At 44.1% G+C, this 13,625-nt stretch overlaps 1 protein-coding gene across 2 annotated transcripts in view; it reads left to right on the top strand.

The window, feature by feature from the left end:
- Positions 1–13,625, top strand: part of RHAG (Rh associated glycoprotein) — a 37,601-nt gene that overhangs the window by 13,882 nt on the left and 10,094 nt on the right. For both annotated transcript variants that reach the window (XM_074991395.1, XM_074991394.1), the window contains exons 2-6: positions 3,762–3,945; positions 7,262–7,412; positions 9,255–9,402; positions 10,909–11,075; positions 12,534–12,671. In XM_074991395.1, coding sequence (XP_074847496.1) covers positions 3,762–3,945; positions 7,262–7,412; positions 9,255–9,402; positions 10,909–11,075; positions 12,534–12,671 — 788 coding nt within the window. The remainder of the gene's footprint in view (positions 1–3,761; positions 3,946–7,261; positions 7,413–9,254; positions 9,403–10,908; positions 11,076–12,533; positions 12,672–13,625) is intronic.

The raw sequence follows: 13,625 nt of genomic DNA, 5'->3' as shown, positions 1-13,625 counted from the left end.
TACCAGCAACCTGGTCCCCAAGACACCAGGACCAAGCTGTTCCCATGAGTATTTATTGGGAGAAGCAGGTTGTGTGTTGGTTATAGACATAGCTTTGGGAATGTGAATGGGTTCATTTTGGTTTTGGATCTAAACAACCAGATAGTGATAAGCATTGGAGTTTGGACTGGTTATTTTTCCCATGGTGTGGGCAACATGTTCCTTTCCAGCCTTCCTGCCTTTTTTAGTGCCTTTTGCAGGTGGCCATCCCTATGGCTTTCAGCTGGCTAGACTCCTGCGATGGCTTCGAACCCTTGCCTAGCCTCCAACACTGCCTGAGTTAGTTGCAGCTTTTCTCCCCTCCCAAGTCCCTTTCCAGCCTGCTTGCCTTTTGGGGTTTTAATGGCAGGTGGCCAGTTGCTGTGTTACAGGCTCATTGGGCAGGAATCCACAGTGGGGACATTAGTTTTCGAAAGATTCACACTGGTCAATAAACATCTGAACCTTGCTTTTAAATGTCCAAAGGTGCATTCTACTGCCATTCTGCAATGGCTGAGTCTTTTGGTAAAGTTTTCCTTGTTGGGGTCCAGGGCTCCTATGTACTGGAGAGGAAGCAGGGGTAGGCAAGGTCACGCAAAATAACAATAGGCATCTGCACATCGCCAATTGTGATTTTACGGTCTGGGAAAAAATCGCCGTCCAGCAGCTTTCTGTACAGTCCAGAATTTCTGAGTATGCGCATGTCATGAACTCTCCCTGACCATCCAACATTGATGTTCATGAAACAACCTTTGTGATCTACCAATCCCTGCAAAACCACTGGAAAGTACCTCTTTCTGTTTATATACTGAGGGGCCTTTTGCTGGGGGGGCCAGGATGGGGATGTGTGTGTCATCGAATGCCCCACTGCGGTTAAGGAAATCCTGCACAGTGAAGCCATCTACTATGACCTGGACGTCTCCCAGGGTCACAGTTTTCTTGAAGAGATGGTGACAGATCGCATGGACCACCTCCATCACCACAGCCCCCACTGTAGATCTGCCTACCCTGAATTAATTTGCTACTGACCAGTAACTGTCAGACATTGCAAACTTCAACACAGCAATTCTGCACTGTTAACACCAGCCTCATGCTTATGTTGCTGCACTTCAGGGCAGGGGACAGAACTTCACACAGGTCCATAATAGTGGACTTCTGCATGCAAAATTTTGCACTCACTGCTGGTCATCCTAGGACTCCAAAACTATGTGGTCCCACCAGTGTGTGCTGGTCTCTCATATCCAAAACAACCACTTCACGGGCAGCAATGAATCCATGGCAGCCAGCAGCAGTACAGCCTGGGAAAGCAGTCGAGTGACTTGGTCTATTGGGTCAAGTGAATTTTCGATTACCATGATCACCAGTACAACCATTATTAGAAACAGAAGTAGGATTTCCATGTCACAGAACCCTCATTACGCAAATAGATTGTCTGAAAAATTGGATGACAGCACAGGTGGACGACGAAACAATGAATGCTGTGAGATGAAGCAGCTGTGGGTCCATGCTTGCACTTGCAGAGAAAATGCTGGGGAAAATGCCATCTGCAGTGTGTTTCACATGATTCCTGGGCACTCAGAATTTTGGGAAAGTGTTTTGCATTAGAGGATTCGGACATCAAACACCCCCCCAGCAACCTGGACTGGGGCACAGGTACCCAGAATGCATTGCTCACAAGCTTGAATTTGGATAAGGAAATAAAGACATGGAAACTCGACTGGGAAACTCAGTGGGTTGACTTTCTAAAACATTTGTAGACACTTGAATCGAAATTATAAAAAGGAATTTAAACAATCAATTCTCATAAACATTGATTTTTAACTCATAGTCTAGGTGCAGCATAAGACTGTGTCTAGATTCACTCCTGCTGCTGGCAGCATGATGCAAATGAGGGTTCACAAAATTGCAGATGACCACTCATTTGCATAATCCGGCAGAAAACAAGCAGAGTAGATGTGGTTTTGCCGGCAAAAACCCCCTCAGTCGCCAGCCCATTGTTCCTGAAAAATATCTGGGATAAGGAGCTGGTTGCAGAGGGCGATTTTGCTGGCAGAACCATGTCTGAACTGCTTATTTTCTGCTGTGAATATGCAGGTGAACCCTCATTTGCATCATGCTGCCAGCAGCCAGACTGAATCTAGACACAGTTTAAGATTATGTCTACACAGCAAATTTATTCCGGAATAGTTTATTCTGGCATTCATATACCAAAATAAACTATTCTAGAATAATGCATCTACACTACAGGGAAACCCCAGAGTAAGCAGAACTTATTCTGAAGTAGTGTGTCCGCAAACAAAAGAGCCTATTTTAGATTAGAACCCCTGGAAACACTGCTTCCAGGGGTTCTAATCCTAAATACTATGGATGCACAGAAGAATTATTTCAGAATAAACTATTCCGGAATATCCCCTATTCCCTGGCTGTGTCTTCACTGGCGCAAAACTTCGAAATTGCCATTTGTTTGGCCCTGTCTATACAGCCCGTTCTGAATTACCTGTTTCAGAATAGGCATTGTTCCTCATCGAATAAGGTTTGCCATTTTTAAAATAAGCCATCTGCTGCTTTGAAATAATTTCAAAATAGCGGTTGCTTTGTGTAAGCACTCACAAAGTTATTTCAGAATAGCGTCCATTTTTTCCAAAATAACTCTGCTGTGTGGACATAATCCTCAAAGAATAAGTTGTTTCCTAGAAATTTTCTGACAAGGAGGTCAAACTCAGATTGAAAATAAGCTGTTCCTATTCACGGGCTGTGTCTACACCACGAAGTCCTTTCAGAAAATCAGGCCCTCTTCCACAAAAACAAGTGGAGCATCCACACACAAAATGCGCTCTCTTGAATTTCTTTCAAAAGAGCGCAGCTGTTCTTCTGCAGGCCCTGTTCCTCTCCCAAATGAGGAAGAGCTCCTTTTTTGGAAGAAAGCATGTGTAGATGCTCCGGGAGCCCCTTGTTTGAAAGAGTAGTTCTCATGGTGCTGGACTTTTGAATCCCTGGCCTGCTCTTTCGAAAGAGTGGGAGCTGTGTGGACAGTCTCTGTCAAAAGAGCAGATTGCTCTTCTGAACCACTTTTGTGTGTGTGGCCATGCGCTTTCAAAGAAGAGCTTCTGGAAGAGATCTTCTTTCAAAAGATCACTGTAGTGTAGACATGGCATAAAGGGGCCTAGATCTGTGGTGCAGAATTTTCCTTAAGAGGTATGCAAGGCACTGTAGAAGAGTTAAGTCTGGGGCAGATTGTTTGTTAATTGGTGAACATTCACATTTAGGTAATGAATTTAGGTTACAATTTTTAATAAACTATTTAAAACAAATACTTTAACATTTTCATAAACTATAGTACAAAGATCTCCCCATGCAGACATGGAAAAAGAACCCTAAAAGTTACTTGAGTAAAAGTGAAGATGCTTTCACTTCTGTATGCTTGAGTACAATGTAGGTGTGACATGCGTGTGTGTATTTTTACTCAAGTAGTTTTCCAGAGGGACACCGATAACTTATACTTAAGTACATTCCCCCTCAAAGCAACTGCACTTTTACGCAAGTAACTCTTTGGGTACTTTTTCCACCTCTGTCCCCAAGTTTCAGACAGCAAGGATGTTTGGGTGGGTCCCATCTATATCTCGGTATCAGCGTTGGCTGGATGGTGCATTTCTCCAGCAAACAAAATGCCAGCTTTGGTAGTGAAAGTATTTCATCTACATTCCTCCAAATGCCTCCTCTTACTGGGTCCATGTTCATTTTAGTCTTTCAGGACGTCCACGTGATGATATTTGTTGGCTTTGGTTTCTTGATGACCTTCCTGAAGAAATACAGTTTCAGCAGCGTTGGGATCAACATGCTCATTGCGGCACTCGGTCTCCAGTGGGGTACCCTTATGCAAGGATTTTGGCACATGAAGGAACAAAAAATTAATATTAACATCAAAAGGTGAGTGTAATGCTCCCAGACCCGATGGTGTTCCCAATTATTTCCATGCCAAAATCCCCTGATCAGAGTAACTCAGGATCAGCTCAATGGGCCTGACCCAATGCCCATTAAAGTGAGGGCGGTCTTCCCACTGATGACAATAAGCTTCGGATCCAGCCAGTTAATAAGCAGCAAACTGCAGTGATAATATATTATAAATAGTAAATATTTATATGCAAATGAGCTCTCACAATGGTTCATTGGAGTCTTTTCACCCATCTAAGGCCATGTCTACACTTCCAGGAAAATCGACTCAGTCAGGGTTAATCGTATGGAGTTTGATTTCATGTATCTGGTGCAAAAACACTCCCATTGACCTCCCTCAGTGAGGACAGTCAATTTCAGATATGTCGATTCTAGCTATGCAGTTGCCTTAGCTAAACTTGCATATCTGAAATCGACTTACCAGCCTGGTGTAGACTAAGTCTATATCTACACTAGAGAATAAAATTTATTTTAAGGGAGTTAAGTCAATTTTATAATGTGCCTACCTTCACTACAAACACCATTAGGTCGATTTTAAGGGGTCCTAAGGTTGACTTTTCTACTCCAGGTATTTCACATGGAGTAACATCAAATTCAAATTTGCAAGGTTGAATTAATGCTAGTGAAGTCACAGTGTTATTTAATTCAATTTTATTGGCCTCCAGAAGTGTCCCACAATGTCCCCAGTATGTCTGTTCTGACTGTTGCTTTCATCTCTGCAGCTCTCCTGGTAAGTAGGAAAGAGAAAGCAGGAATCAGCCTGGGCTCACAGGCTCCTCTGTGCACCATGTGGCTTCAGAGCTCTTCAGCTGCTCCCCCACCACGCAGCTGCCAGGTTCTCCAGCTGTGTCCCCACCACATGGTTGCCAGGATCTCCAGCTGCGGGCTGTACCATTCAGCTGCCAGGCATTCTGGCTGCCCCCTACACCATGTGGCTGCCCTCCACATCACGCATCTGCTGGGCTCTCCGGCTACCCTCCCTCCACCACGTGGCTGCCCTCCCACCACACAGCTACCAGGATCTCTAGCTGCGCCACATGGCTGCTCGGTCAAAATGAAATGACTCAAAATAACATTATCAAAATGAAGCATTTCAACAACACCAAAAAACAAATATTCAATAGCTCCAAATTGAAACTTTTCAGATTTTTATTTTTGCATTTCACGTTTCTCAGGACTGGCCTGCTAGCCTTGTAATGGTGTGTGTCGGGGGCAGGACTGGCCTGCTAGCCTAGTAATGGTGTGTCAGGGGCAGGCTGTGGAAAAGTGGTGTGAAAATGCATTTGGCACTTTGTTTTCAATGGGAGTGGGGAGTGAAGCCAATGCACTCTGGGATGATGACATCAGACATCCACAACCACTTGCGGCAGATTTTTTTCCCATAACACTCTGGCACAGAAACCCAGAATGCAATGGGGGTTCAGGAAATGTGGGATAGCTACTCATAATGCACTCCTGATACAATCGAACTGAGCAGAGATAATGGGGACACACTATGTCCGAGTTTCTAAACAGGTGTGGACGCTCACCATCAACTTAATAAAATCTAGTGGTATAAAGTTGATTTTAATAAATTCAGCTTTATTTCGTAGTGTAGACGTAGCCTCAGCCTAAGACATAAGGAACCTCCCAGGCCTAGCCAGTGGCTCTCACCTCTGACAGCCTGTCTTTACTGTTGCTATACCTGCAAGGCTACGTCTACATGTGCCCCAAACTTCGAAATGGCCATGCAAATGGCCATTTCGAAGTTTACTAATGAAGCGCTGTAATGCATATTCAGCGCTTCATTAGCATGCGGGCGGCAGCGGTGCTTCAAAATTGACGCGCCTTGCCGCTGCACGGCACGTCCAGACGGGGCTCCTTTTCGAAAGGACGCCACCTTCTTCGAAGTCCCCTTATTCCCATGAGCTCCTTATAAGCTGTAGCCCTGTGGTTAGGGTACTTCCCTTGCACGTTTGAAGCCTTACTCCATGGCAGGGCTTGAGCTTTCCACCTCCCAGGTGAGCATCCTAAACATCAGGCTGGAGGCTACTCAGCAGGAAGGATGGTCTTGATCACTACTGGCCAAACTATTCCACTTTGTACAAGTGATTGACTATTCAGTGAAGCAAGGACTTGAACTCAGCTCTCTTGACTGCCTGCTGAGCATGTTAATTACCAGGCTGTGGCTATTTTACCCTCAAACTTGCCTGTTGAAGCTGTTCCACTTTATATCACTAAGTGATTGCATTAAGCTTGAAAGCAAGAATGACCATGGAGTGGTGACTAATGCCCTCAGGTGAGAAGCAGGTGATAACAGTCAGGTTTTCTCTCTGTTTGATTGAGGAGGGATTTGAATCCACATCATCAGCTGCTTAGGGAAGGGCCTTAGTCACCAGGCTACAGAGTCATTCTCACTGTCTTACTCTTTTCAAAGAGAGACAGATTCTGTGTGAGAGAGAGAGAGTTAATGGGAAAACCTGACCACTACCCACTCCAAACTAGCCCAAAGCTGGTTAGGATGCTCACTGAGGAAGAGAAGAGATTTGGATTCAAATCCCTGATTCAGAGCAGGGAGTCAAACTTCTCTGTCTTCCACTCCCAGACAAATGCCTCAGCCACAAGGCCAGTGGTTATGAAGACAACACCTTTCTGAAGTTTGTCTTTTCCAAGAGGCTGACAAATTCCGGTTATTTTTGGAACCAAGTCTGGTTTCTAGTTTTGGAATGCTCTGGCCAAACCCAAACTCAATGATTAGCCCAGCTTGAATGAACATATCTTTATTCCATCCCAATAACCAGGTAAGGCTACTCCCCTTACAAGGCCTACTAATACACATTTATCCTGATGACTGTAGGAAGGGGGCACATGTAGGTGGAGTAGCATTTCAGAGCTGAGGCATACCCAAGAAGAGAATTTCACCCTGAACAAGTGAGTTACTCATCTTACAATTGCCTTTGGAAACTCAGCCATATCAATGCTAGATAATAACAATCAGATCACAACAATCTTATGTGTCCTCAATAGACTTGTTTCATTTGACTTTTTCTGTATGATTTCATCCCACGTGGCAAGCATGGAGTCTCTGCAGGTATATAACCTTCCTTGGAACCTACTATTTGTCCCACAGTATCAGTTGGGACCCGACTTTGAACGTGTTCTAAAGTGTGTTTGTGTTTAAAGAGCAGAACACACTCTGATTATGTCTCATTCCTTGAGAGTACTGGCCTCACAGCGTGTGTTGAGATGAGTTTGGGGTTTCATTTAGTTTCTGGTCTCATTGAATTGGTTTTGTTTGTTTTCTTACATTCAGTATGGTAAATGCAGACTTTAGTACAGCAACAGTCTTGATTTCATTTGGAGCCCTCCTGGGGAAAACAAGTCCAGTCCAGATGCTGATCATGACCATTTTGGAAATCACAATCTTTTCGTGCAATGAATATCTTGTTGTGGACATACTACAGGTAGGAATCATACCTTTATGGAGCAGGAAAAACTATTATTATTCAGGGCCATCAACAGTAGAGGCAAAGGGGAGAGTTGCCCTGGGGCCCAGCAATTTAAAAGGGCCTGGTTCGAAAAGGAGAGGCCGACCCCACAGAGAATGGGTAGATGATATAGTAGATTGGTGCCGAGCTAGTTTACAGAACCTAAGCCGCTCCACACTGGACAGGGAACAATGGAAAGGAATAGTGAGAGAGGCATCAGACACCAGCAGGCACTGAGCCCATGGTTATTGATGATGATGATGATGGGACACTGGGTCCTTTACAACGCCACCAGAGCCCAGGCAGTACTGAGGGCTGGTTGGGGGAGGCACAGAGCGATTTAGTAACTTGCCATATCTGACCTTTCAAAATAGACGACACCCCTGGGAGGGAGTGTATCTGTATCAGTATCTACCCATTCACCCTGTATTATTGTACTGTATATACTATAGCACATTAATACAACGTGAGTTGGTAGATACAGATACACTCCCTCTCAGGGGTGTCCTCTTTTTTTCTACAGTAACCCTAGTGGGCAGCTCTGAGGGCTTGCTGCCCAACCCCCTCCCCCTTTTGCCTGAGGCTCCACCCCTTCTGGGGGATTCAGAGTCAACCCCCCACAAACATTTTCCAGGTCTCAGGGATGTCTGTTGCCAGCCCTGCTCTGATCTCCGTCAGTTATAGCACACAGTTCTCTCTGCGTGGAGATTTCCATTTCCATTGCTCTATCATAGGGTCAATCAAATCTCTCCCTTTGTTCTTCTTCTCTTCTGCATCTGGCTTTTCCTCTCTGGATAGCTCATTGCTTAGCTTTAAACTTAGATACTGCTGCAGTGTGTATAACACAACTTTGTCTTCATCACCTCAGTTGCCAATTGTTTCTCCTGGCTAACTCACGGCTACTGCATAATTTGTGATTACTGAATGCTTCAGAGTCCTCTCCTGAAGTCTCTTTTTGGGTAAAAGATGATAGCCATATCTTATGTGATTGACAAATGACTTTCAAAGATCAGTTGATTTGCAGGTCCATAAGGCACGATTCTGGTTTTCTGCATCAGAAAGCCCAAGCGCAGTTTTGAAAGCAACAATGCCATCTCACTTTGGAGAGAAAGTTTCATGCCTGGTATGAAACTTCTTCACCTGGATCCCTGGAGATCTTCTGACTCCTTTTCATTGTCTTTAGATCAGATGTTGCTTTGCTATCTAAACTGGAGATCTTTGAGTCATCCATTTCTGACTTGAAACTATCTTTCTCCTCCCATGTCTCCCATGTCTGTATACAAATACCCAGCAGCTCCTTTAGAATGTGCAACAGCCTTTCTTACAGATGCCAAATAATTCTCACAGCTTATAATATATCGGGTAATTTTAAAGAAAAACTAGAGATGCTTTTGAGCTATGGAACTTCCATCCAACTCCAGGTTTCTAACATGCAAACATGGGAAGGTTTTCCAATCTGAGGTTTTGATTCACTTGCTAGTAAAAGAGAAGTCAAGTTCCATATGGGACTAGGACTGCAAACCCTGCCAAGTTTCAGGGATGTTAGTGCCTGTGTCTGCTTGGTCCATCTCTTCAACTGAACTGTGTAGCATTGCTATAGACAGTCACTAGAAAAATGTGTGGTTTAAATGGTGCATAAGAGTTATGATCCCTTTTTAATCCTTGTGTTATTCTGTATTACCCCAAACTTCTGTCTCTACCACAGAAGGTGCATAATGAGACCAATCCAAATTCCTCCTTTATTAGAATCATGTCCCCTCCCTCTTCCTAATATGGATGGTGCCAGATTGGGGATTAATATTTTTTTCCCTGTGGCAGGCCACTGACACTGGAGCATCAATGACTATCCACGCTTTTGGAGCCTATTTTGGATTAGCTGCAGCCCGAGTCTTGTATCGTCCTGGTCTGAGTGGAGGGCATAAGTATGAAAAGTCATCCTATCACTCAGACATATTTGCCATGATTGGTGAGTAAGAAAAGCATATTGTCGAAAGATGGAGAGCACTGGTTAGGCGCTTCTTTTCATTTGAGACACTGTAAACGATAACACTGTTATACTAGAGCAGGGGTCAGCAACCCCCAGCACGTGTGTCCACAGTGACATCTGAGCTGATTTTCATGAGCATGTGAAATGGGAGCTCAGCCCCACCCTTCTTTCTCCATGCAGCCAGGAGCATGCTCAAAGCCATGCCGCCTGTGGGTTAACAAAAGACCAGCTAATACTGACAATCACCACCTAAACAATAAAGCTCTGCATCTTACTTTATTTGTTAATGAAGCTGTTGTGAGTAGGACGATTAGTGACTTCAAAAATATCACCAGCACTCGGACCCTCAAATTTCAGCACTCCTCCTCGGAAAGGTTGCTGACGCCTGACTAGAGACAAGTTCTTTTCCACAGACCTGGAAGTGGGCTTCTTTTCTTCTGCTGCAGATGTGTTTTTCAATACAACCCAAAATAGTTTGGATTTTCATTGTAAAAAAAAAAAGACAGAGAGAGGAAAGAAAATTTCAGTGGTGGGTACTCAATAGTCAATTTTCTATATATGTAAAAAAAAAAAGTTTCAATGGAAATTAATGATTTAGCATCCTGCTAAGTAGGAAAGTATCAGTACTGTGTTCATTTTATAGCTAGAGAAACTAATACCAAAAGAGATAATGGGCCAGATTCTCCCACTTTTATTCATGTTGAGGAACCTTTCTCTGCAAATATCGCCTGTGCTTCCTCTGAGAGTAGTGTCTTATTCAAGGTGGCTGAGCGCAGCAGAATCTGGATCTGATGCCGCAGCTACACTGAGCTGTGCTGCCAGCATCTTGATGAAAATAAGCAGTCTCGAAAATGCAAATGACTGTTCATTAAATATCCACACAGTTAATTTGCATGTTCACGTGAGATCGCCCTGCTGGCAGAGGCTGCTGCCAACAGAAAGCAAGAAGTGTGGATGTGGTTCTGCTGGCAAAAACACCCTTTGTCAGCAATGCCTTATGCCAGCAGAACCACGTCTGTACTGCTTGTTTTCTGCCAGCAGCAGCCTCTGTCAGCAGGAAGATCTTGCACAAATATGCAAATTAGCCACAGAAATGTGCAAATGAGCGACCATTTGTATTTTTGAGACTGCTCATTTGCATCAAGCTGCCGGTAGCATGGCTCAGTGTGGACACAGCCTAAGTGCCTGAAGCAAAACCAAAGAGCATCTTTTTGGGAGAACCAGCACACAAGCCTCCAGAATTCCCATCCACCTAGCAGGAAGGTGGAGAAGGGAGCTCCTGGTGGTGCAGTGTGGGATCTTTTGTCTTCCTTTTCATCTGTGGTATCAAAAGTTTCTGCATAATAATCCATCATATTTCCAATCCTCTGATCATATGTTATTGTACTTTCCCATTAGCCTGCTCTGGGCTAGCCTGTTCTGCTAAATGGGGTATCTGACATTGAAACCACTCCTACAATTTAATGGTGTTTTTCTTTTCTGCAGGTACCCTTTTCCTCTGGCTGTTTTGGCCCAGTTTTAACTCTGCCATTGCAGACCCAGAGCTTCTCCAGCAGAGAGCGATCATTAATACTTACTTTTCTATGGCTGCATGCACACTCACAGTCTTTGCCTTCTCGAGCCTGTGTGGACACAGAGGCAAGCTGGATATGGTAAGACTCATGGCAAAGACCTAGGTGTACTATTTAATCTACCAGAGAAGTACAATGATAGAGTCACCCAAAGGGGCTGGTTCAGAAAACATAAGAGCTGGCTGTAGCCTTTAGTACAGTCCCAACTAGGACCCTTGTTTATGGTTCAAAAAAGGTTAGGATTGCATTGTGCTATGTGTGTAACCTATGCCACTCTGCATTTTTCCCATCTCCCTCTAATAGTTCTGATTCAGTAAGATTATGCAACTACTACAGCTCCTAATTATGGGACTTAATCTGTCAGCATGAGCTATAGCACTGAACGGCCAGGTTTCAAACCCCAGTGTTGGTCCAAGTGGCTACAAGGGTGGGCTATGTGTGGGTCGGCAGTCGACACCTGTACCCCTCGATATCTTGAAGAGTAAGGGAGGTTGATGGGAGAGTTTCTCCCATCTACCTCCCTCTGTGTATATGGCTAGGTAAGTTGATTGCAGGTAAATCAATTCTAGCTACTCAATCACCATGGCTAGAATTGCATATTTGCAATCGACTTATGCACCTAGTGTAGACCAAACCTGGGAGGGGTAAGCAAGGACTTCATTGGGGTCAGTAACAAAGGTGGTTCCTCCTCATGTCCTCTGGGGCACTTGCCAACACCACCACTACCACCAGTCCCTAGGGCAGGAAGGGAGTTGGGGTCTTGGCCCACTCTGCACTGTCCTAGTCAAGCGTACTGTCAAGTGGTAGTTTGAGTTGGTTTCTTTTCAGAGCAACAAAAAATCCTCAGTTGGCTGGTCCTAGGCATTCTGTGCTCTAGGCCAGTACTACTGAGAGGCAGAAGGGCACTCAAAAGGGCAAGCCACGTCCTTCTACCTCCCTGGAGCTGACCACTAGGGTTTAGTCCACGCTGGAATTATGACTTGTTGTCCCTGCTGCGGCCCTTATGGCTTTGGTGGACCTTGTGGGAGCGGACATCCTTCTCACCCACAATGTCCTAACTGCTGGGAACAGAACAGTCAGGTCCTGGCTAGTATCCCAACTTCTGCTGCTGTTTCTCCCTCTAGTGGGCAGTTAAAGGTCTCAGACTGTGACTTCCCTCAAAGCTGGCCTGCCTGGTTGGGCAGCTGCGCAGGCACTGCATCTGGAAATTAAGAAGCCTAAGTAACTAATCATGTCACCTACTCTCAATGCTAAAATATGGATATAGTGTGAATCCATATGTTTATGTATCCAGTCCCTATACACAGAAAGGGACCATACAGAGCAGCAATTCTGCTGTAGAATCAAAACTAGGCCTCTGCTGGTCTTCATTCATTCCTCAACTGCCTCAGCCTGACATCGGCAAATAGGAAATGCAATTTAAGTTTCACTGAAATAAGTAACAGGCAGAGGAAGCTTACGCTGTTAGTCATTCCTATGCAAACCTTTCCTCCATTCCATTGCTGTCATCTTATTCTTCAGGATTTGTGTTCTACCTAGGTTCACATTCAAAATGCCACCCTAGCAGGAGGAGTAGCAGTGGGTTCCTGTGCTGACATGGGCATCTATCCATTTGGAGCTATGTTAATTGGTAGCATTGCTGGTCTCACGTCCATCATCGGGTTCAAGGTCTTGACTGTAAGTATAAAATAAAGCAAAAATATTCAGGACCTGGTTCTGTTCTCACTTACACTGGCTTCAAGGCACTGTAATATCGTTAGTTTCACTGGAGTTACTCCTGATTCACTAGACAGAAAGATCAGAATCAGGCCTGTACTGCACATAAACAGCAAGGTCTAGCCGGCAATGTGGCAAGGCATTCTATCTGTTATATGAAAATACACTTATGAATATGAAATAAATGACCTACATTTTATGCAAAACACCTTCTGTAAGACATCACTGGAAAAATTATCATCCACTGACTATGATTTTCCCATTTGCAGACAAGTATCATCTTTGTCGCTCAAATTAGGAATATGGCATATAAACCTGTGTAATTAATGTAGTCTTGCTAAGTGAGAGACATTAATCGTACTTCAGAACTAAAATGACCCGTTAGCAAAGAAACAATGAAACTTGTCTTTTCTGGGCATGTGTGGGTCAGCCCATGAAGTATAGAGACAGAGGTCTTGTAGAGACTTGTGACTATGTCACCTGATACTAGAAACTATTTTAAACCAATAAAACAAGAAAAGCAGTCCAGTAGCACTTTAAAGACTAACAAAATAATTTATTAGGTGATGAGCTTTCATGGGACAAACGCACTTCTTCAGATCATAGCCATACCAGAACAGACTTAATACTTAAGGCAGAGAGAACCAAAAATAGTAATCAAGGTTGACAAATCAGAAAAATATTATCAAGGTGAGCAAATCAAAGAGCGGGGGGCAGCTCAAGAATTAGATAAAGCCAAGTATGCAAAAGAGCCCCTATAAAGAGCTAGAAAATTCCCATCCCAGTTCAAACCACAAGTTAATGTATCGAATTTGAATATAAAAGAGAGTTCAGCAGCCTCTCCTTCCAAACTGTTGTGAAAATTCCTCTGTGGTAAAACGGAAGCTTTCAGGTTGTTAACAGAATGGCCCACTC

Source organism: Carettochelys insculpta, chromosome 3, assembly GCF_033958435.1.
Source record: "Carettochelys insculpta isolate YL-2023 chromosome 3, ASM3395843v1, whole genome shotgun sequence".
Taxonomy (NCBI): Eukaryota; Metazoa; Chordata; order Testudines; family Carettochelyidae; genus Carettochelys; species Carettochelys insculpta.
The sequence above is the reverse complement of the archived record's forward strand: the minus strand, read 5'-3'. Positions and strand labels throughout refer to the sequence as shown.